Source organism: Taudactylus pleione, unplaced genomic scaffold, assembly GCF_031769625.1.
Source record: "Taudactylus pleione unplaced genomic scaffold, aTauple2 ptg000117l, whole genome shotgun sequence".
Taxonomy (NCBI): domain Eukaryota; kingdom Metazoa; phylum Chordata; class Amphibia; order Anura; family Myobatrachidae; genus Taudactylus; species Taudactylus pleione.
In genome coordinates this window covers 18,158,161-18,182,759 of record NW_028284519.1, presented here as the reverse complement: position 1 = coordinate 18,182,759, position 24,599 = coordinate 18,158,161, and the positions used below count along the sequence as shown (strand labels likewise).

The window sequence follows — 24,599 nt, the reverse complement described above, 5'->3', positions numbered from 1 at the left end:
GAAGCAGCAGCAAACGTAGCAAAAAGGTATGCATGGGCTAAGAAACATAAGGATTGGACTGAGGAACAGTGGAAGAGGGTGCTTTGGACTGATGAATCGAAATTTTTACTTTTTGGCTCACATCGCCGGTCTTTTCTGCGTCGTCGTCCAGGTGAGCGCTTTCTCCCAGACTGTGTAGCAACAACAGTTAAGCATTGAGGAGGCAATGTGATGGTTTGGGGATGTGGGCAGCCAAGTTGGTGACTTAGGGCAGGATGTGGTAATACTTACCGCCGGACATCGCAATTGTACAGATCGCATATGCACTAACACATGCGATATGTACAGCAAAGGACAGCTCTTCCGATAACAACTGTCCTTTGCGATCTCTGCTGCACAGTGGATTTCTGGGTTTATGACCCGGGAGTCCATCTGTGCATGCGCAGAGTGACGCGGCTGCCGCGGGGCATGCTGGGAGGGACAGAATTTTACGTTTAGTGCATCCCGCCCCAAGTCAGAATCGACAGAATAATGGATCAAAAGGTGTGCCACAACATATTAGTGCGTCATGCGATTCCCTCCGGAAGGAGACTTGTGGGTCAGAACTTTGTTTTCCAACAAGATAACGATCCAAAGCATACGTCCAAGTTGTGTATTAATTATTTGCAAAAGAAACAAGATGCCCAAGTCATAACAAAAATGTAATGGCCACCCCAATCACCAGATTTCACCCATCGAGCTTTTGTGGGAAGAACTAGACAAGGAAGTCTGAAACTTATGCCTACCAACACTGAGGGCCTCTGGGAGGCTCTTCAAAGCTGCTGGAGTCGAATGGATTGCCAAAAGCTGGAAAAATTAGTAAATAGGATGCCAAGGATATGCAGAGCGCTTATCAAAGCTAAGGGTTGTCACTTCAATGAAAAGCAGAATACCTAAAACTACATAAATAAAGTTGCCTAAAAGTCAAAACAAGTATTTTTTTTTGTTTCCTTAAACTGCATACACACACAACGGATTTGTTACCAACGATTTTATGAACGATTTTCTGTCAGATTTTTTAAAGTGTAATGAAAGATTTTTTTGAACTACAAACGATTTTTGCATATTCCCTTAATGAAAATCGTTGAGTTGACAAGTCTGACTGAACTGCAAATGTGAACACGCATGAACGATTATCGTTCATCGTTCGACTCAGAAAGTGAACGATTTTTGCAAACGATTATCGTTAAACGATATCGTTTAAAGATAATCGTTCAAAAAATCGTTGTGTGTGTGTGTATGCAGTTTTATTGTTCAAACAGTTGTTTTATTGTGTAAATAAAGCCAATAAAACAGGTTTTATTTCGTTACTGGGCAGTTAATTTGAAAATTCCTTAAAATATACTGGTGTGCTCAGACTTTTGACGAGTTCTGTATATATATTTATGAGTCTGTGGAACGGACGAAATGCATTGGGTAGCTCCATACCTGCCTTATATGAACTTAAATAAAAGACTTATGAACAAGATAAGCATTCAGCACTTTGCCATTTATTTGCATACTTTGCGCTAGAATTGTCTATTATGTTTACTATGAAATCGCTCTTTTAAACATTGATTTCTTGTTATATTTATGTTTTTATGTTCTCTCCTGTTATAAATTATAGTTTTTAAAAGCTTAATAAATATTGGTAATATTTTGTGTATATATACAGAACTTGTCTCTTTAAATCTATAAAGAAGACACGACATCAGGTTTATTACATACACAGAGGTGTATGCCTTATAGCATTATTTTGCACATTTGCACTGACACTTTATTATTATTGGTTATATTTTGTAAGTTTATATATTTATTAGAGAATATTTTTAAAGGTTAAACACATTCACAGGTGTATCATTTATTTTGGAATATTTAGAATTTTACATTATTAATTGCACTTACACTATTAATATTTCTTAAACTGTATTTATTATATTACGATACTGTACATTTATTGATTCATTTAATATTGTTATATAAAAATGTATCACATTTAAGCACTGCTGCCGCTATGTACCAAGTTCATTGGTACATAGTTTTTGGCGGAAAAGTTTCGCCTATTACATAATTTTGCCAGGCGAAAACTTATCCCCGTATTCAATTCCAAATACTTTTCGCCTACGCGGAAAGTCAATGCATTGGAATAGGCGAAAAAGTGCAGAATTGTGGTTGGGGAAACCACCCTGCACCCTTGGGACAGGCCCCCAGAGGTTAACTGCGTCAAAAAAATCCTAAAAAAAATTGAAGAACATCTAAAAAAATCACTTTGAAAAAGGGGGTGAAAAAGTACAAATTTGGGGTACAAACTGAACAAGTAGCAAAATAAGACTTTTGGGGGGGTCTGCAAGTATGGGGGTGGTGTTTTTTTGATTGCAGGTGCTTGCTGTTGGTGCGTTTTTTACAACTTCACTTTTGCGAATTTTAACCATGCTTGCATCCATTTTCGTGTATCCCAAATTTGCTGGGACTAGTTATTTTCTAAAAAAACCCCTGCTAAATGCTATTCTTCACCACTTTTGCAAATACGCAAATTAGCAGCTAATCAGAGCATTTAAGTACCCAAAATAGCTTCAGTAGGCTATTCGGGGGCATCTACAATGATCCCCAATGTTAGTGCATCTATTGGGGGTGTCAGGCTGATTTCCCCAAATCTGACAGCACTTTTCGCCTGTTTGATTTTCGCCGGGTTCCGTTTTCGTGTCCTTTGGAATTCAATAGGGCGAATAGCAGGGCTAAAAGTTTTCACCTCCAAAACACGCGAAGTCGGCGAAAAGTATGGCAAGGGAACCTTTCCGACTTTTTGCGTCTAATTGAATATGCACCTATACAGCCCTTGTTCATACTGCTCCCCTTTCTCCACACTCCTCCATGGAAACTCCACTTGGGAGACAAACGCTTTGTGCGAGTGCGCACAGCTCTAAAACGCCTATTTGATGGCAATTTCTCAAAAAGAGCATGATTAGGATGGCTGGAATCTGCTAAAATAGATCTACTTTTCTTTCTGAGCCTTTTTTCATATATCTCCTGTGCGCACGGTAGCCCTATTCAACACCCTCTGTTCAGCCACAGTACAGTTCCCATACCAAGCAACAATACCATAGGTCAGAACACTATCCACAATGCTACGATAAAAATTTACTACTCACACACACAGATCTCAAACGACGCAGGAAGAACAAATGTTGATGTACCTTCTTAACCAAGAAGGCTGAATTTAAGGACCATGACAAATTATTCGAGATATAGAACCCCAGCAACTTAAAGGAGGGCACTACCTCAATGGTCAAACCACCTAGGCACATCGGGGCCTTTGTAGGAGTACCACATTTCCTAAAGTCAATAATCATTTCCTTTGTTTTCATCGTGTTTAGGAGGAGACAGTTACCACTGCTCCACTCAAACATTCTAGCCACCTCAGCTCTATAGGCAAGTTCATCCCCTTTGTTTATTAAGCCAACGATAGTGATATTGTCTGCAAGTTTAACGATCTTAACAGACCAAGACTGGGACACACAATCATGGGTGAACAATGAATACAGAGCTGCGCTCAAAACACACCCCTGTGGGACACCAACATTCAGCACCAACTCCTTGGAACTGGTTTTCCCCAACTTGACCACCTGGGGTCTATCAGACAAAAAGCTTAGCAACCATCTACAAGTAAAACCATTTAAACCTGAGCCAAACAACTTTGTAATCAAAGCACTAGGTACAATAGTGCTGAGCTAAAAATCTACAAATAAAATCCTTGCATAGGTATCCCTAGTTTCTAGGTGAGACTGCACCTGGTGCAGAACAGTTAGGATAGCATCCTCCGTTGAATGATTCACCCTAAAAGCAAACTGCCACGGGTCAAAACCTGCTACAAAGTGAGACTTTACATGAGTTCCTTCCATTTTCTAAAATAGACCCCAGCGGAGCATGTGGGGTAGGAAGCAGTATGTATTGAAGTCAGAGAAGCACCCAGAAGGGCTATATAATTTATATAGTGTACATACAAATAACAAGAGATATGGTAAGAACTTACCTTTGTTATCTCTGTTTCTACGAAGTCCATAGGGTCCACAGGGTGACCTTGGGGTATAGCTGGATCCTGGATCCTCGGGCACCACGGAGTTAAAGCTTTTAGCTGCTCCCAGGATGCACTTGGGTCCAACCTCCCCTATACCCCGCCCCCGAGCCACAGGCACCTCAGTTGGTAAGCAGCCCAGGCCGGAGGAGGAGACGAAACAGAGAGAAGGAAGACTGGAACACACAAGAACCATACTCACAGAAATGGGAGACGGAAAACCGGTGACCAGTCACAGAGCCCATATGAAGCCAGGTGCGTCAGGGCGGGTGCCCTGTGGACCCTATGGACTTCATAGAAACAGAGATAACAAAGGTAAGTTCTTACCATATCTCTTGTTTTCTACTTCAGGGTCCATAGGGGTCCACAGGGTGACCTTGGGGATGTCCCAAAGCAGTCCAACTAAGGGCGGGGACACTCCTGTGCTGATAGGAGAACCTGGCGCCCAAAGGATGCATCCTGAGAGGCAAAGGTGTCAAACGCATAGAACCTCAAAAAGGTCTGAATGGAAGACCAGGTGGCCGCCTTACAGAGCTGAACAGCAGAGGCGCCACGGCTAGCAGCCCAAGAAGGGCCCACGGACCGAGTGGAATGAGCCTTAACAGGCTGGAACAGGTAAACCCTCCTGCATATAAGCCTCAATAATAACAGAACGAAGCCAACGGGCTAGAGTCTGTTTGTTGGCAGGCCAACCCCTCTTGTGAAAACCAAAGAGGATAAACAAAGAATCCGACTTCCTCGCAGAACTAGTCCGTTCCACATAAACCTGGAGTGCCCGGACAACGTCTAAGGAAGTCTCCCCAGCCGAAAGATCAGGTGACTGAAAGGCTGGTACAACAATTTCCTGATTAATGTGGAACCTGGAAACCACCTTAGGCAGGAAATCAGGACGAGTGCGAAGCACCGCTCTGTCCTGATGAAAAATCAGAAAAGGGGGACGACAAGAAAGCGCCCCCAAATCTGAAACCCTCCTGGCAGAAGCAATTGCCAAGAGGAAAACAGTTTTAAAAGTTAGCCACTTGAGCTCCACTGACTCCAAGGGCTCAAAAGGAGGACCCTGTAAGGCCCGAAGAACCACCGCCAAATCCCACGGGGCCACAGGTGGCACAAAGGGAGGCTGGATTCTCAAAACACCCTGGAAAAAGGTGTGTACGTCCGGCATAGCAGCGATCCTGCGCTGGAACCACACCGACAGAGCAGACACGTGTACCTTCAGTGAAGAAAGACGTAATCCTAAATCCAAACCCGACTGAAGGAAAGCCAGAATACGCGAAACCCGGAACACCTGGGGATCATAGTTTCTGGCCTCGCACCACTGAAAGTAAGTGTGCCACACTCTGTGATAGATCCTCGCGGAAGCAGGCTTGCGTGCCCTCAGCATGGTAGTAATAACGGAGCTAGAAAAGCCCCGAGACCTCAGGACGGCTGTCTCAAGAGCCACGCCGTCAAAGATAGTCGACCCAGATCCGGGTGAAGACAGGGCCCCTGAGACAACAGGTCCCGCCGTTGAGGTAGGAGGTACGGAGCGTCGATGGACAGACTCCGCAGATCGGAGTACCACGGCCTTCTGGGCCACGCTGGGGCCACCAGGATCAGTGTGCCTCCGTCCTGTTTGAACTTGCGCAGGACCCGAGGCAGCAGAGATATCGGAGGGAACAAGTAAGCCAGTTGAAACAGCCATTTCACCGACAGCGCGTCTATCAGACTTGCGCCTGCGTCCCTTGTCCTTGACCCGTACACAGGCAGCTTGTGATTGTGACGGGACGCCATCAGGTCCAGCTCTGGCAGCCCCCACTTGTCCACGAGTAGTTGGAATACCTCTGGATGAAGCGACCATTCCCCGGGATGCACATCGTAACGGCTGAGGAAGTCTGCCTCCCAATTGAGGACTCCTGGGATGAAAACTGCCGAGAGAGCTGGAAGATAGTGCTCCGCCCAAGCCAGGACGCGGGACACCTCCGACATCGCAGCTCGACTGCGAGTCCCTCCCTGGTGATTGATGTACGCCACCGTGGTGGCGTTGTCCGACTGCACCTGAACGGCCCTTCCGTGAAGAGCGGTGCCGGACGACTGCAGGGCTCTGTATACTGCCCGCAGTTCCAGGATGTTGATGGGAAGAATCGCTTCCTCCGCCGACCAACGACCCTGAAGTGACAAGGAGCCTGTCACTGCCCCCCAACCCCGGAGACTGGCATCTGTCGTGAGCAGAACCCATTCCGGGATCCAAAAGGGGCGCCCCTCCAGGAGATGAGCTGTCTGCAGCCACCAGGCTAGGGACAGACGCACCTCCGAGGACAACACCAGCATCTGAGAGTGGATCCTGTGTGGCAATCCGTTCCATTCCGAAAGAATCAGCCCCTGCAGGGGCCTGGAATGGAACTGGGCAAACTCCACCATGTCGAATGCCGACACCATGGACCCCAAAACTCTCATCGCTGAGTGCACCGACACTCTGCCACTGCTCAGACAACTGTGAATCCGCAGCTGTAAGGAGGAGACCTTCTCTGGAGTCAGAAAAATCCGTTGCTGACGAGAGTCCAGCAGGGCCCCCAAATGAACCATCCGTTGTGATGGGATGAGGGAGGATTTCTTCCAGTTGATCAACCAGCCGTGCGCCTGTAGACAAGCGACCGTCAGGTGGAGATGCTGGATCAGTACCTCCGGGGAGCTTGCCAGCAAGAGGAGGTCGTCTAGATACGGTAGCAACCGTATTCCCTGGCTCCGAAGGTGAGCCGCCATGACCGCCATCACCTTGGTAAATACCCTTGGTGCCGTGGAGAGACCAAAGGGTAGAGCCCTGTAGTGGTTGTGGAGAATAGCAAACCGCAGAAACCGTTGGTGCGATGTTGCTATAGGCACATGGAGGTAGGCGTCCTGGATATCCAGGGAGACCATATAATCCCCCGGTTCCATCGCCAGTATGATGGAACGCAAAGTTTCCATCCTGAATTTGGGAACCCTGAGAAACCTGTTCAGGGACTTCAAATTGAGGATGGGGCGATGAGAGCCATTGGGTTTCTGCACCAGAAACAGCGTAGAGTAATACCCCATCCCACGTTGAGACTGTGGTACGGGTATAATGACCCCCGCCGTCAGCAAGGCCTCTATGGCTTCCTGAACCTGCAAGGCCTTGGTTTTGTCCTGAGAAGGACTTGTGCAAAAAAACTGGCAAGGCGGCCTGTGCCGAAAAGACAGGGCGTACCCCTGGGAGACCACTTCTCGCACCCAGGCATCCGTGGTGGTATTGTGCCAGCACTGGGCGAATTGAAGAAGTCGGCCTCCCACTCTGGGGTCCCCCAGAGGGAGGCCCATCCCATCACGCAGAAGGCTTATCTTCTGGCTTGGAAGAAGGGCGCCTAGCACTCCAGGCTTGCTTCTTTGGCTTTGAGGCGGTCTTGGGTGCGGACTGCCTCGGGAAGGACTGACCCTTTGCCTTGCCCTGAACCCGAAAGGAAAACAACGCCAAGCTCCGGACCTTAGCAGGTGTAGTAGCTGAAGGGAGGAAGGCTGACTTGGATTTTGCCAGGGTATCTACTATTTTGTCCAGGTCCGGACCAAATAGTAATTCCCCATTAAAAGGCCTCCAAGCCTTTCTTTGAATCCGCGTCTGCTCTCCAAGACCGCAACCACAAGGATCTAGAGCAGACACTGCTGCCGCCGAAACCCTAGAGGTCAACAGGCTAGCATCCAAAGATGCTTCTCCAATGTAGGAGGCGGCATCTCTCATCTGTCCTAACAACGCCCTCTGGACGTCCGGAGATTCATCCGTAAACGTGTCCTCCAAGGCGTTGGCCCACCCCTCAATGGCCTTGGCCACCCAGGAGATGGCCATGGACGGCCGGGCTACAGCCCCTGAGAGAGAATAAATAGACTTTAGACAAGTCTCCACCTTCCTGTCCGTAGGATCCTTCAGCGAGGATATAGACGGCAATGGCAAAGTAGCACTCCTGATGAGGCGTGTTACATGGGAATCGACTGCAGGCGGAGTTTCCCATTTCTTACAATGCGCTTCCGGGAATGGATAATTGGACGCCAAGCGTTTCTGTGGCAGGAAACGCTTACTGGGCGTCTGCCAGGCCACCGCCATGTGATCAGTCAACTGATCAGACAAGGGGAACGCTGTAGAAGTAACCTTAGCTTTTTTAAAACTAGGATACCTTGACTTGGGAGCGGGTGCCTCATCCTCAATCAGAAGAATGGCCCGCACCGCCTTAACCAGAGCCCGCACATTGATGGAAGACTTAGTGTCTACCTCCTGGACTGAGGCATCTGAGGCTGAGTCATCCTGCACCTCACCATCATCCGAGGACCCCTCAGAATCCGAAAGATGCGCAGCCTGTGCCATGACTGAGCGTTTAGACGCCCTGGAGGGCACGTCACTACGCAACATCGACTGAAAAGCCGAAGATGCTGCCGCCAAATCTTGGACAGTGTGGGAAAGCGCATCCACCCAGGGTGGAGGAGCTGTCACAGGAGCCTGAAACGGCACCACAGCCGGCTGTGCCACAGGGGTGGACTGAATATACATTGGCAACCCCGCATAGGGACCAACAGGCTGAGACCCCGGGGGAGTCTGCAATAATTGTGGGACACCCGGGGAATGGGGGATGGCAGGCTGGGGCAACGCCCTAGCAGAGGCAGCAGTCGGGACCGACAGACGGTCCGCGATGGACACCAGCACCTGGGAAAACATCGCCCATGGTGGCTCCTGCGACATGGGAGGTTTAGACGTACCAGGGACCGCCTGGCACCGTCCGCACAGGCCGTCCTGTGACAAATCCTCCCTATCCACTCCTGCAGAACAGTGCCTGCAGGAGAACAATGCCGGAGCCCCGGAGTGCTCAATCTCCTCCTCAGACATGACTTAGGAAGAAAACGTGCGCACTCACCAGTGTGCTGAACAACAGCCCACAATATGGCACCGTGTAGCACACAACTGTATGTGACGGACCTCACAAATACGTGATCTATATAGGTGAGGTCAGTAGAAACACCATTCCCCCGCACACCTGTAGGGCTTGTAGGAGAAGGAAAGGGATAGGTACAGGCTGACAGTAAGTAGAAAAAAGACACAGACAGGCAGCACTAGCAAAAGTCACATACCATGCAGGAAGATATACTCACTGCACCTTTCCACTACAATCAACCTCCCAGATTCAGTGTCTGGGAGGGCTATAGTGCTGTGTACACTGTTCTTTTGCAGGGGAGAGGTACACAGGGGGACCGGTCCGCGTGCTCCCTGAGAGTATCTGCACTGCCAGTAAGAAAATGGCCGCTGGAGACCTCAGAGGAGGAGTGGCCGAGTATCTGCAGCTCAGCGACGCCAGACTCCGAGCTGAAAGGCGCGCTGAGCTGAGGGGAGGAGCCGCTGACAGGGAAGGCTTCCTCCCCTGGCTAGCATATTTAACCCCCAAGGTTGCGGCATCCCGCTTGCCGCTTAATTTACCCTGGTGGTCTAGTGGTCTGACGGGGTATTCCTCCAATAGAGGGGGGGCCCGCCGCCACCGCTAGCACCCCCGGTCTGTCCCCTAGACCGGGGGCATGGGACTGCATATAAAAGGCATTACCCGCGCACCGCCGCTAATCAGCGGTGCGCGGCTTACCTTAAGCTCCCCGGCGTCTTCCGGCAGCAGTCCCGGGGGAAGCCAGAGTCCGGCTAGTACAGACTCTGGCTTCCCCCGCCGCGATCCCCAGTTCAGTGCTGGCGTCGCGGCGCCAGCAGGGAGAAGGAGCGGCAGCGCGGGCGTCTGTACAGACAGCCCATCGCTGCCGCTCTGGAGAAAAAAACTCTAGTCAAAAAAATAAATAAATTTAACTAAGTTAAAAAAAAGCTTTAGGGGGCTGCTCCTGCAGCTCCCCCCGCAGGGTGACCCGACTCCGGCCGGGCACCATCTTAAACTGAGGTGCCTGTGGTTCGGGGGCGGGGTATAGGGGAGGTTGGACCCAAGTGCATCCTGGGAGCAGCTAAAAGCTTTAACTCCGTGGTGCCCGAGGATCCAGGATCCAGCTATACCCCAAGGTCACCCTGTGGACCCCTATGGACCCTGAAGTAGAAATATACATATATGCTGTGCAGGGATTGGGCATGCGCTCAGCAGGCAGTCTTTTCGGACGACCGAAATGACTGCCTGCATGTAGAATAGATATGATATACCGGTGGTCGGTTCTAATCCAGACGCTGGAAGCCCGAAGATCCCAACAGGGGGGGAGGCAATCGGGAAGCCGACTGCCTAAATACCGGCAGCCGGCTTCCCGACTGTCTTATCCCGGCAAGGGTGAAATGCCGGGCGTCTAGATGTAGACGCCCGCATTTCCCCGACGCCGCGGGGGGGGGGGGAGGGTTAGGTTTAGGGCTCCCGGGGGGGACTTAGGGTTAGGCACCCCCCCGGGAGGGTTAGGTTAGGGGGAGGGAGGTTAGGCACCCCCGGGGGGGACTTAGGGTTAGGCACCCCCCCAGGGGACTTAGGTTTAGGCAGCGGGGAAGGGGGTGGTTAGGGTTAGGCTATTCCTACACCTCTCCCCCAACCCTCCATGTTTGGTGACTAACCCTAACCTCCTCCCCGTTGGTGCCTAACTCTAACCCTTTACCGCACCCTAAGCCTAACCCTCCTGGGGGGGGGCCTGGCCCTCACCCCCCCCAGTAGCCTAACCCTCCCTGGGGGGGTGCCTAACCCTAATCTCCCACTGGGGGTGCCTAAACCTAACCCCCCCCCCCCCCATCCTCTGGGAAAGTGCTGTACTCACCGGTGTCCGGATGTTCGGCATTCCGACGTTTGGTAAGCTGAAGCCAGTATCCTGATGTCCTTCGGGATATTGGCGTCAGCATTTTTGCCGGCAGCGGGATGCTGGCGTCGGTATTTTGGCGGCCGGCATCACGTCCGCCCGCCATTTAACTAAATCCCCTGCATGGAACTTTGCATGGACAGTGGTTAATACAACCACTGTTTCTGAGAAGGTTGTTCCTGAATAGCAGGGAAAAGCAGTGAGAAAAAGAATGTGTCGAAAATATTCTGGACAATATCAGCACTATTGCTGAACAGAGCCCTAAAATAGCTATAATGAAGGTTAAACTGAGCAATATTTTAGGGTTGGACTCCAAGGTGAAATTTAGGGGTGGTTTTGTATGCACTTTGCAAACCAACACATGTTCAATGTAGTTTCCAGATGCAATTTGCAGGAGTTATTAACCTGCAGTTTGGAGGCAGAAAACTAAAACCACAGCAGATGTACTGCAGTTTGCAAAACCCTAAACCGCATGCAAGTCATATTGCATGGTAAAAGCAGATGTGTAATATCTTATAAAAGAAGAGGAAGTTACAAGTGAGTATGATAATAAACAGGAAAAGTTACAGGCCTAAACAGCGCCCCCTGACATGCGCCATGGCACTGGTCGCACTACCCGAGTTACGGCCCTGATTCTAACCTACCCCCCCACCCCCATCCTGACCCTCCCCCGTTAGTGCCTAAACCTAATCTCCCCCCCAGTGGGGCCTAACCCAAACCTCCCACCTGCAAGCTAACCATAACCCCCCGCCCGCCTGTGATGCCTAAACCTAACCCTCCCCCCTCCCCCAAGACTAATTGTGCATACACACGGTCAGAATTCACAGATGAACGATTTTACCAACGATTTGAACGATTTTTGACTGCATTAAAATGACTGAAATCGTCCAAAACTGACTACAAACACATCAGATGTCAGATATCGTTATCTGACCATCGGGAATGCGCATCGTTCATGGCTCACATGTCAGATTTTCCTTCAGATATGAACGATTTTTAAAATCGTTATCGTTCAGATCTGAAGAAAAATCTGACCGTGTGTATGCACCATAAGACATAACCGGCCCTGCTATGCTTACCATCGGGATGCCAGCAGTGGGGATTCCAGTGCCGGGATTTTGAGAGTCGGCACCCCGGCTGTAGGCACAGTAACTACATCCCGAATCAACATGTGCATAATTGTAGTACTACAAGTGTTGCTCCAATCCTAAAAAAATGAACTACTCTTGCCACCACAAGTATTTTGTATATATATTATTGTTCCCATAATCAATTTATTAGAAATATTTGCAGCCTCAATATTTGAAATAAATATTATTACTCATTTTGTGAAGATTTTTTACTTTAAGTGGCATTACATTGTTATACGTGTTGTGTTTATAATATGACTTCCCCTATACACCCTTTTTTTGTTACCGCAGCAATGCATAAGCTTTTCGTTGTTTACAAAGGATCCAAAAGGTTGATTGTCGGTCATGCGATCCATTGCCATCAAATGTTGCATCTTGTGAGTTTTATGTGCAGCATAGCAATATAATGGTATCGCTATTGCTGGGCATACACTATACAATTATCTGTCCAATCTGGCTGGTTGAAATGAAAACCTGGTAATGTATGGGAGCAAAATGACAATCGGCCATTTGCTCACAATCACTGGAAAACAGACAAAAATGGTAATTCAGACAAATTGGTTAAAACACACAAAATTAACCAATTTGAACAATTAATTTTTTGTCCGTTTTCCAGTGTTTAAAACCATGATTAACTGTCATTTGCTCCCATACATTACCAGGTTTTCATTCCAACCAGTCAGATTTGACTGATAATTGTATAGTGTGTGCTCAGCATTACTCTAGGCCAGTGTTCCCTAACCTCAGGGACCCCTAACAGTGCATGTTTTGCAGATATCCTCAGTAACACGAGGGAAATAATTAGCACCACCCATAGATCTTTTAAAATGTTCCAGCAAGTAATGACTGCACCTGTGCACCAACTAGGAGATCTGGAAAACATGCAGGCATACCTGAGGAATTGGGTTGGGAAACACTGCTCTCGGCTATATAAGAGCACTTTGTACGTTGTTCAGCTGTCTTGAGAAAGGTCTGAATAGAGGGGAAACCTTGATGTAATATAGTTTTTTTTATTTTAAGCCATTCGTTCTTGTGGAAGTCCTCCTGTGAGTGCCGTTTAATTCTATTTATATGGGCATGATTTTTTTTTCTATCTCTGTAAATATTAGAGCCCCATAATAAAATAGTGAGTCTATTTCTGGATGTACTTAAAAAACAAATGTGGTACTTGCTTCAGGTGCAATCTTGGCATAAACTCCAAGTGATGAAAGACTTAAGTGTCCCAAAAACAAATGGAGCCAGTTACTCATGCTGAGAATGACTGGATCTGTGTCAAATTCGGCCAATTTGGTAAGATTCGGGGCTATATTTACTAAGTGGCAACTTTTTTAAAACTGCTGCTTCTCGGCGGGTTGGAGCTACAAATTTAAAGGGGCGCTAACATTCATTGTAAAGCCTGGCGTGCTTTACGCAGAATGTTGGTGCTGCTTTAAATTTTAATCTCCAACCCGCCGAAAAGCTGTGGTTTACAAAACTCGCTGCTTCGTAAGTCATTCAGTAGTTGGGCTAAAAAGAGCAGATCCTGTGTGAGTGACCCTGTTAGTGCTAATAATACAGCTATCAGCCAGATTACTGGGTGCATGAGCAGCTATACTTTATTTCCTTCATGGCTCTTGCTATTTATCCTGTGAATTAAATGGTTACTTTTTTTTATAAAACTACAATGTTTTCCTATTGGTCTATCATCCACCTCCATGTCTGCATTACTTTAGCTTGTGTCATTTGTACATGCCAATTGTATAATGTGCCCCCCCTCCTCCTCACCCAGCTGTCATTTTCTGCCGCTCACGACTGCAGCCATTACCCATTGTACAATGTCCCCCTTCAATGCTGAACAGAACCAGCTTCCCTTCCGTGCTGCACATCTATGTAACCCATCTCCCCCTGCCCCAGCTCAGACTGCCAGTCCTATATGCTTCCTACTTGTCTTCTTCCTCCAAGTTCCCTTCCAGAGTCGTCCTCCGTAACATCCTAATATCAGCCCCCCACCCTCCTTCTCCAGGGCAAATCCCTATTACCTCCTCCCCCCTCTCAGGCATATCCCCACTACCCTCCCAACCTCTACTTCCCAGGCAAATCCCCAGTAAGCACCCCCTTACTCAGGCACATCCCTACTACCCCACCACTCCTCACAGACTCATCCCTATCCACCCCCCTCACCCCAGGCAGATCCCCGTTGTCCCCCGTCGCTTTAACCTCTTCGTTCCCTCTCATCATTGCCCAGCAGCCAGGTTCCCATCGCTCCCTCCGTTCCTCTGCCCTCTCTCTCCTCCCTGGTCCCCCCCTCCTCTCCCCCTTCCCCCGGACTCCGCCTCCCCGCTCCCCCCTCTGCCTGTATTTCCAGCGCTGTCCAGGGCTCGGTGCTGTTGTCTCTCTCACTGTCTGATTGAGCCCAGGCTGTGCGGGGGCTCCCTGCGGGATCAGAGCGCTCCCCCGCCGGGACTCCACTCCTCACATCCCCCTGCTGGGACTCCGCTCCATCCCCAGCCCAGCCTGGCTTTATTATGTGTGTCTGCAGTGCAGCCCCAGCAGCAGCAGCGAGAGCAGGAGGGGAGACAGCCGGGACACAGAGCAGCCAGCCGGCCGGGCGGAATGAGATAGGGAACCGGGGCGGCAGCGGCGGATTTACCGCGGCGCATGGGGGCAGCTAGCGGCGCCGGAGCACGGGACATACCGGCTACACCGCCAACCGGAGGGACACTGAGCAGCACCCAGCCGGGGGCAGGGGACACTACTGCCCCAAGCAGAGAGAGGAACTACCCCTAGCCACAGACTAGGAGGGCGAGATACCCTCAGAGCGAGATAAGGGGGTGCTAGTATTAGCCCCGGGGCAGGGGCACTGATCCAGCCGGAAGTGTGTTACCCTGGGACACAGGGTGTGTGCACCTTTACTCCCAGCCAGAGGGGGTATCATCCCTGTGCTGGCATCAGGAAGGAGAGGGGGCATATGCTGCCTAGGGCAGTACAGAGGGGGCAAGTAAGTGGTGTACCAGGCAAGGGGCAGGCAGGACGGTAATACTATCAGTATATATAATTATACAGAGCATTATTCCACCAGCTCTCCCGGTCCGGATATAGAGCAGCAGCCTTGTTATTACCCAGCACCAGATACATCCCCATGGTCAGGCTGGGATAAAGGGCAGATTGCTACATAGTAACGCAGGAGTAACGGACATAGGTGGGGGGGCTATACAGTATTAGCAGAAGTATTACATGGGGGTATAGGGGAGATCACAGCATTAACTGCAGCCGCAGAATAGTGTCCTTTGTGCCACACAATACCCGGGTCGCAGGCTGTAGAGGTGGGCAAATCATTATCTACCCCCAGCTGCTGCCTGCTCTACACCACCGGTGCCAGCTAAGAGTGGTGCAGAGAGGTGCCAGGGGCATTATTTTTGTGCCAGGGTCCAGACAAAACACAGCCACTATCTGGTAAACAGTCTAATTTAATTAGCACCCACACCACCCCCAGGCTGTAGAATTTATCCTAATTTTCCTGCAGCACTGGTGTGTGACTACCCCTAGGGCTTGGGGGGGCATTTAGTGCTCCTCCCTCCTCCAACCCCCCACTGCACCCAAGGGAGTCAGAATCCCACACACACAATAGGAACTTTAACACAATAAGTGAAAGAGCAAAGGGGGGAGAGTTTGCAACAGGGATCCGGTAGCAGGGAGACAGCAGGACGGAGCCCGGAGTAACTGCTGGCTGCTTACATTTAGGACTTTATAAGTTAGAGTTTTTCAGGAGCCGTGGAAATGTCCAGGAGAAAACAGGCCAAGCCACGCTCGGTGAAAGGTAAGGGTCATTCATTCACTGCCTGCCCAGCTGTGATTGTGATGTTAGTGTTCATTGCAGACGTTACTTGCAACCATAGACCTTTGGCGTGCAATGCACTACTACTAACGCTGTATTCTATTTGTAATGCTGAGTTTATTCAACATGCATCTGTAACACAAGGCCAGGTGTCTTATTTACAGAGTGGTCCCAGTTTGCATGCACTATCCATGAGTACATGGGCATTTATTCACAAGCTGCTTTTCAATTGCTCCTATGCAAGTACCATCTGATAAGGGTAAATGGGAGTTTATACAGGGTCCAATAATCTGCCTTTTCCGTTTTTGTTTTTTTATTGTCCTGAGGAAGCATGTCGCGGGAGCTCGAACCGTGGCCCTGGTCTCTGTAAGGCGCATTGAGTTGGGCGCTGCGGCTCCATGCAGACACGTGGGTTGGAGACAGTCTGCATCCCATTCAGTGCACAATAAACAGTTCCTCCCTTCATAAGATGGCTCAGCCCCCTTTAGAGTTGGTGTAAAGCAGTCACCACTTTGCTAGAAAGTTTTCTGCTGTTTTTGGGAAGAGAAGTGGCCACAGTCACTTGTATGTCACAAGATTATCTTGGTACCCATGTTTTAATGTGATTTGAAATTGATTACATAATGGGTCACTGTTGATGATGATGCTGAGAGCTAAACAAAAACCTGTTACATCTCTGAAGTGTGATATTTGTGGGTGATCTTTTTATGGTTTCTTAAAGGAAACCAATTCTTTAGGCTTTGGATTAATTTTGGCTGACTATAAAATGCAGTGACCAGGAGTCTCTATGTTCAGGACAGAGGAGTTTGTCATTTTTATTTGTTTATTCTCTTCTGGTTTGATTCCTCATACATTTCCTGATGATTTGTAAAATATTGTTGCTGAAATTTAATTGCTAAATTTAGTTTTTTGTTTTTAAATAAATATACAGGATTTGTGAAAGTTATCGGTTGCAACAAACTGGTGCTTCAGACCAGGTGCTGGTCATTTTCTTTGCTGGAGGTGCTGTAGTACAGTGGGGAAAAATACCAGCTGTATTTTTCTGTTCTATAAATGTGGCTTGCTCATATTTTTTTTTTTTAAATTTTATTCTCTCTACTGCTTGCAAACACTGGGGCCTATGTATCAAAGCTTGTTGAGAGAGAAAATTGGCGATTTAGATCTCACAATTCGATTCTAATTTACATTTTATAGGCTGTGTTTGAAAAATGACAGTTAGGAGCTGATTGGTTAATACTTTTTCTCTCATCAAGCTTTGATACATAGGCTTCTATATCTGTGTTTATAATTTACATTACAGAAAGCTACCATTCCTATGTAAGTATGGCAGACCGCCATTTTGATATCAGACATCATAGTGACAGCAACTGTGTTCAGTCTAGAGTCTGGTAGCGTCAGTCTTGTGGGTGAAATTGGCATTGTTACCTACTACTTGATGGTATTCTAAAAAAAAAAAAAAAACCTGTCAGATTTCAGTGCAAGAAATGATGCACTGTTATGTCAACATCATTATTCTATATTAGCCTTTTATTTTAGTACCTGTAATAATTTTGTGCAGGAACAAAAATTGGTATACATTGGTATAAAATATTTCATATGGTACTCTGACATATGTCCATAGCGCTCAATGGGCCTGATGCAGAGCTGGACGCAAAGGCGATTTCGCATGCAGATCGAGCGATTGTTTGCCACTGCGCGTGTGCAGCAATCTCATTGCGACTATGGATGCACAGAGGAATCCATCGCAGAGTGAGTGACAGGTCGTGGGCGTTTGCGTTTTTCATTCCCCCCCCCCCCCTGTCACCACACCCAGACTTGTGTGCCAGTTTGAACGATGTTTTATGGGCGCGCATAAATTAGCCACTGCGATTGCATACGCAGGTCTGTGTGTTAGAAAAGCTCCCAAGGCTGCGGCAGGTCAGAGATTCTGATTTAGCAGTAGCTGAAGAAAATACTACCGAGCCTTCCAGTCCTGGGGTCCCAAATCTGTTAGTATATGTTGCATGGCCTCAGGGCTGCTTATATCACTACCTTTCCTTGTGATGGTTAAAACACCAGTATGGCTTGTTAATGGGACATTGGGAGCCTGTGTGGCAGGTGTTCTCAGAAATGGGAGTAGAGCCCAGGCCTGCTTTCTGGAACAGGCTGAGGAACTTGTATGTGGTATAAAAGGGGTGCAGTAGGAAGGGAACTGTATGGAAAATGGCACATCACACCCACCGGCATCACAAGTCTTCTCTCGCACCCCATAGAGGTGAGAGGAAGAACTAGCAATGTCGGCACTACCGTAGCTGGTTGATATGTGCGCAGCAGCTTTGCCCAGCAGCACCTCCGTTTGAATTTCCTCCCAGAGAGCTGCTGTTTAATTTTAAAACTACTTTTCAGAATAATGGCTTTCCTGAACTGGCAAATAGCACAGAGATGATACAATGGGGGCGATTTAATTGTTTTCACCCGTGGCTGTGACTAATGGGAGCCCAATGAAGCAATTCTATTGTTGCTCCATTCGCGCGCGAATGCCGTGAGCGGCAGTGAAGTGCGGGCAGGTGAGGCAGAGCTTTTCCTGTCATACTTGTGTATACTCCACAGTTTTTACTATAAAAATTAGAAGAAAAAAATGTAAATATTATAAATCTTTTTATTATTTTAATCATGTTTATAGTCAAAACGAGTAAAAAGTGTATGGCAGGTGAGGCACTGCCTCCCCTGTCTACCTTTTCCACACATCCCTGATCAAAACTCACCAAATTTCCAGCACTACAAGGCTGCCCCTTTTATATAATGCCCACAGCAACCCTTGGGTTCACATATGTATCTGTAAATCTGGCTCTGATACTAGCCAGAACCATCCCATCCATTTACCTCACTGCATGTCACTGGTGGGCGGACACATTTCTGCTCACACATACCTAAGGTGGCAAGCGTAAATGTGTGAGAAGTCCTCGTTTTGAGCGCCCAAACTGCTGTTTGGGTGTGCTAACCAGGACTCTAAACCCAGTCTATTTGGGCACAACATTACCTTTTTTTTTTTTTTTTTCCTTACCGCTCTTCGCTTGATGCAGGATTAATGTAAGGTGGTTTTCTACCAGTTGGTGACTAGTACATCAGTGAGCAGCATATGGTTGCACTTTTTTTGGCACCTCTATTTTTTTTTATTTTATGCATGAATGATTTTCCAAAGCAATTTGTGAAAAAGCTCCCTATGGGACAGGGGCTACAATTACCGCCTGCTATGGTGAAGAGTCTGCAGTAAGTGAGTGGTCGCTACTACTTTACTGCCTGGCACTAAGTTTGAGCATATACAGAAAAAATTGTGATACAAGGAAGGGGAGGAGCGTGGAGACTGCTATGGAGGTACTGTAGATCTTTGCCATTCAGACAGGGTAACTCCATCGTCAGCACAGCGTTTCTGGTAAATTGTCTCTGTCCACACTGAGAAAAATGGGCGTTGTTCGCTGAATACACTAAAATCTTTTGCGTTCAGCCTATAGTTAATGGCCCTGACACTTAGAAAAAAAAAGGCACCTTTAATCATGATTTGGGCTTGATAAAGTGATCCTTCAGGGCTGTATTTATCAATGTAGTTCACTTTCTGACGGTACTTTTAATCTGGTATCACTGTTACTCCCAGCAATATGTTTTCAGGTACCGCTGGTATTTATGATTTCTCTCCTGTACGGTTATTATCATTGGGATCTGCAGTGTTTTGCGGAAGTCCTATTGCTTGCCGTGTGCATGGCACTGCTAATGAAAGGTTTACATGACACACTTGTGTGACTTCTTACTCTGGCTTCGCTGGTACCCATTGCCAGGTACCGCTAAAGAAATGTCAGCGTCTTTTGCTGCTTTATAAAATTGCTTGATTTCGCCATCCCTAGAGAAGTGTATGGGGACAGCAATAAGCAACTGTAAATAGGTTAGGTCAGCATATTTTGATTTAGCCCTTTGATAAATTGAACAAAATGGTAAAGGAGCCTTTTTACGCCCATTTCACCATGAAATAGGCTCTTCACTGCTTTATAAATCCCTTTTATGAGAAGTACAGACTGTATTCTACAGTGGACTGTATCACGTCAGTGTGTAAATAGGGAAGGCACATGGGTAACGGAATGAATAAAACCAATGCCTATGTAACTTTCAGTGCGCTGTTCATTCAGACAGCTTAAGGTGGGTACACACTGGACAATATGTACAAGGACAATACGTCAGCCCGTCTGGTCCATGTATCTTACCGCGGGTACACATCAGAACGATGTAATGAACGACTAAACGATCACTCGTTCCGTCCCTCATTAACATTAATGGGGCCACATGCAACATCGTCAGGTTTGATGTGCTGCACATCATACCTGACTAAGTTGCTTGCGACCGCAGTAGTGCGCATATCATGCATACAGACTGCATTATATGAGTGATATGTCGTTACAATTTGGCCAAATTGTAACAGAATCATCCCAGTATCTAGCCAGCATTAGTCAAACCTCAAGGCTTGTATAGCTCCTCCCAGTGCACATATGTGAATAAGCCCTTGTAGAAGTGTATGCTGCAACATGTTTTGTAAGCTTTTATTTGTTGGTAAGTAAGCATGTGGGATGGATGATTGACTGCATTCAACTTTTCTCAGATTTTTTTTTTTTTTGAGTAAACGATGGTTCCGGCAGTCGAGGAGAAGCAAGACAATGCAGTTCTTATAAGTTTATTGCAGACTATTTTTTATGATATTTCAGAGGCTGCAATTACATGCGATATTTTGTCATGCTGATATTGTCTCCAGTTTCCGTGGAGACCGTTAAGGTTTGGGCCTGAAGACTGCACTCCAGCTTTTATACAACAAACAGAAAAGGCATTACAGGAAAACACAGCTTCTGTGATTCGTGTTAACACTTTATTTTAGCAATTCATTGTACCAGATCAACACTGGCTTTAAAGTTATATACATAGTGCCTTAACCCCTTCAGTGGCGGTTGCTGGATCTGTTTTGCTTGGTCATGGTACTAATAGTAACTCATTTGTATACAGTCCCCCCTTATGTAGTAGTATGGGTATCCTCCCATTAACTTGTACCAGTGTAGCACCCCATCCTCTGATATACCTATTTTTTTCCCCCTGTCACTTTCACTAGTCACTAAAGGGAAGTTTTTGGGGACAAAAACTTTCTAAAAATGTTGATCAATAAAATAAAAAACAATATTTGGTATAAAATGGTATGGGACCGATGTTACTATTATACATGGGATAATGTACTTCCTACTGTTAAATCTAAGGGGGTGGTTCAGTTGTTTTCCCTGATGGCTTGTGCTAGTGGACACCCTCCAGAGCAATTCATTTGTTGCTTTGTTCGGGCGCAAATGCAGCGAGCGCACACATTTCTGTTCGCAGCCTCTTGAGGTGGTTTGGGAGCACAAACGGCGATTTGGACGCCCTAAGCAGGACTTTAGGCAGGTTTAGCTGTGATGAGCGAGATAATTAATGGGCAACCCAATCAGACGCCATTAATTAACGCGGCAAAAAAGCATGTTAGTCACTAAGAAGGTCTTGTTATCCTATAAAAGCACAAGGCTGGAGGCCAAGTGCAAAACCAACTTCTCTTATCCTTATTTAACAGTAGCTGGTGCATGTATTAGTAGTAGTTTTATGATGGAATCCTTATTTTATTTTTATTGTTTTATCATGTAATCACAACTGTAATATTAAAAAAAAATAATTTTTTTTGTATCAGCAGAAAAACAATACAGGTCAAACAGATCTATATAGAAATGTTAAGAAAAAAAGGGTCAGTACTGAAGGTCATACATAGAATAAACCTATGTGATTACGACGATGGAACTAGAACAGCCTTTAAAGGCTGACCTAGGGTGACTGTCATACAGCAATACAGAATAGTAGTTCAGTGACCATGTAGCTCTGGATGTAAATGATAAAATAGCTGATGGATTTTGTGATGGGGTGAGGGGTTATGTGGGGGAGTCGGGGGAGAGGAGTGGTAGTTCCTTAGGGTTAGGGGGAAACAGACATCTCTTATTTGGATGTACTCCTCTAAAGGGGCCTATCCATTACGCGACCTGTAAAACTGAAGTCTAGCGTTCAGTCCTTCAAGTCGCCGGGTGCGCCGTGCCCGCACTGAACGGCGTTCACTGAACGTCATTCAGTGCAGGAGACCGACCTCCCTATCTGCTAACATGTGGAATCTGACAAGCGTCGTCAGGTTGACCAGCATGTTCGATCAGATAGTCGAGGTCGGCAAGGACACAGTGTGCACGCGCATTGTTGGTCCTTGCCGGCTATCCATTACTCGACTTTTGTGAACAATGGTTTTGGTCTGATCGTTCAAAGTCGTGTAATAGGTATGTCCCTTAAGAAGCACTGTAAACCCTTCCTCCTTTCCATTAACTGAAGGTGATCTCAGATGCAAGTTATAATTTGGTCCCCCCCCCCCCCCCGTCACAGCTGCTGACACTGTAACATAACGTTTTGCATGCAGATCCAGCCACAGTGCCACATAGAATAATGGCATGCCACAGATCATTTTAATCAGCAGAAGCTGCTTGTGCCCCAACCTCCCATGCCCTCTTACCTGCAGCTCCGTTCAATGCATACTTGTTGACATCCAGCTCCTGGAAGAAGATCTGCAGCTACGCTTCTCCTCGGGCCAGCCACTCAGGTCTCTGCTGCTGCCATGGAGGGGTGGGACGGAGAGTTGTGGGTGTGGGGGGTGTCGGGATTGCTGCACGGGTCCACGGCTAGGGCTGTCGCCAGGGAGGAGTGGGGCGGAGAGTTGTTGGTGAGTGGATGTGCTGGGACTGCTGCATGGGTCAGAGCTGAAGCTAGGTCTGCCGCCAGGGTGCAGTAAGACAGAGAGAGGTGGGTGAGGGTGATGCCGGACATGTCACACTGACATAAGAAGCTGCTGTGGAGCAGCGACACCAATGAGTAGGGACAGGCTATAGATAGGCGGAGGCGGCAGCTGATGGTATGACATAGAGCTCTCCACTAGTGTATAGTGGCTTCTCAGGTGCCAGGAAGAGGTGCCACATATTGGGCGTCTGTGACGGTACACTCTGGGTACATAGTTACAGCCCTAAATGGGGTGAATATATTTTGGGCACTGGAGGAGGTTCCCCTTCAGTGCTGGAACCCGGTGGCAGGCGCTGTCATTGTCTCCCATAGTTCTGCCGCTACCTCAACCTACAACCTCTTTAGTACAAAGTGAATAAAGTTTTCAGTGTTTTATTTTTAAAATATCTCCCTTTTGTAATGGAAACCAGAATGTGTTTTTTTTTTTCTTTTTTTTTTTCTTTTTATTATGGGGCTCAGCATATGATGTTTTCTCATTCAAAATATATTATAAGACCTTTTTTCTCTGCCAACTCTGATCTTGTGTTCAAATCCCTTTGGGGGGTAAAGCCTGGACGTGGAACCTTTTACTCCTCTGCCTCCTCTCCAGCATGGACCCTTTGCACCTCAAACCTATGTGCTCTGGTGCAAATCCAGACACCGTTGTGCAAAACTGAGGTGCCCCGTGGATAAGCGCAATATTTGTACTGCTGTGGCTATTATGTCTTTTTGTAAATAAGTCTTCATTTTTGTTGTTTAACCAATTGTGACTTGTGTGCCCCCTTCGCATTAAACGACAAGCTGATACATTTTATTTATTCTTTTTTCATATCTGAATGAGGTTCAACTGTTTTGGTGGTAATAACTTTCGTTGTCAAAGTGAATTTCATCTTTATTTTTGGGGTGAAGTGATATGAAGAGCTAACTCTTATAGAATGATTTTTTTTTTATAATTGTTTTTAAATTTATGTAAGACGAAAAAATTAACTTAAAAATAAAATCGACTAGCTCCATATGTGGTGTTTATTTTGTACATGAAAGCATGACTAATAGTGCATACACAGGTAACGATCTTGTAACCAACGATTTTCTGTCAGATTTTCTCTTGAACGTGTTAATTTTTTTTTTTTTCTTTTTTAAAGTGTAACGAACGATTTTTTGAACGATGACCGAATAATGTTCCTTCCCTTAATGAAAATCGTCACGTTGGACAGTCTGAAATGAACGATAACTACAAACGGGAGTGCGCATTTGTGATTATCGTTCTAACTCATAAACTGAACGATTTTTTTTTTTTTAATGATTTAACGATAACGACGTCACTGACAAATCGTTCAAAAATGATAGGGTGGTAATTTTAAGTGTAATAGGTTGTAAATGCTACCTAGCTTCTGACAAAATTTGTATATTACCAAGGATGACATAATTTATTTGATGCTCAAGCTTACATACAATATATTTTTCTGGTACTCTAGTAATTGCTGCATAGGATGGGCAAAAACAGAGATTTTGAGTCCTAAGATATTGAACTATTCACGCCAATGTAGGAAAATCTTGTAAGGAAAAATACTGTGTCTGTTCTAGAATGTCTTCAGTATGCAGCAAATCATAGCTATATTGCATCCCACAGCTATAGTTTATTGAAGGTTGCTGGGCAGTCCCTGTTTTATACAGAAGAGAACTTCCAAATACTTTTTAATAAGAAATGGACACTTAATAGTGACCTTACATGAATGATTACCTGCATGTATCATTACTTTGCTGCATTGTATTTTCTTGCATGCAATTTGTTATTGATTTTTTTTTCCCTTTAAATCAATACTGTATATCTGTGTACTTGCATGAAAGCGCTTAGCATACAAGAAAGGCCCTCTAATGGGTATAACTGTACATTTGTAAGTTTTTAATGACCAGCGGTGATGAAATGTTATTGGAACAAAATGGCCAAGCTAACCTCTGGCCGGATATA

General features: G+C 46.7%; 1 protein-coding gene across 3 annotated transcripts in view; it reads left to right on the top strand.

Annotated features, from left to right (window-relative positions):
* The window catches only part of ZNF423 (zinc finger protein 423), a 287,251-nt gene that overhangs the window by 5,277 nt on the left and 257,375 nt on the right, over positions 1-24,599 (top strand). The window contains exon 1 of one of the 3 annotated variants that reach the window (XM_088471878.1): positions 14,339-15,778. The exons of 1 other annotated variant lie outside the window; for it this stretch is intronic. In XM_088471878.1, the coding sequence (XP_088328004.1) occupies positions 15,739-15,778 (40 nt within the window). In that variant the 5' untranslated portion in view covers positions 14,339-15,738. Of the gene's footprint in view, positions 1-14,338; positions 15,779-16,341; positions 16,361-24,599 lie in introns of those variants that run through there. One more of the 3 variants, XM_088471881.1, reaches the window with a different exon arrangement.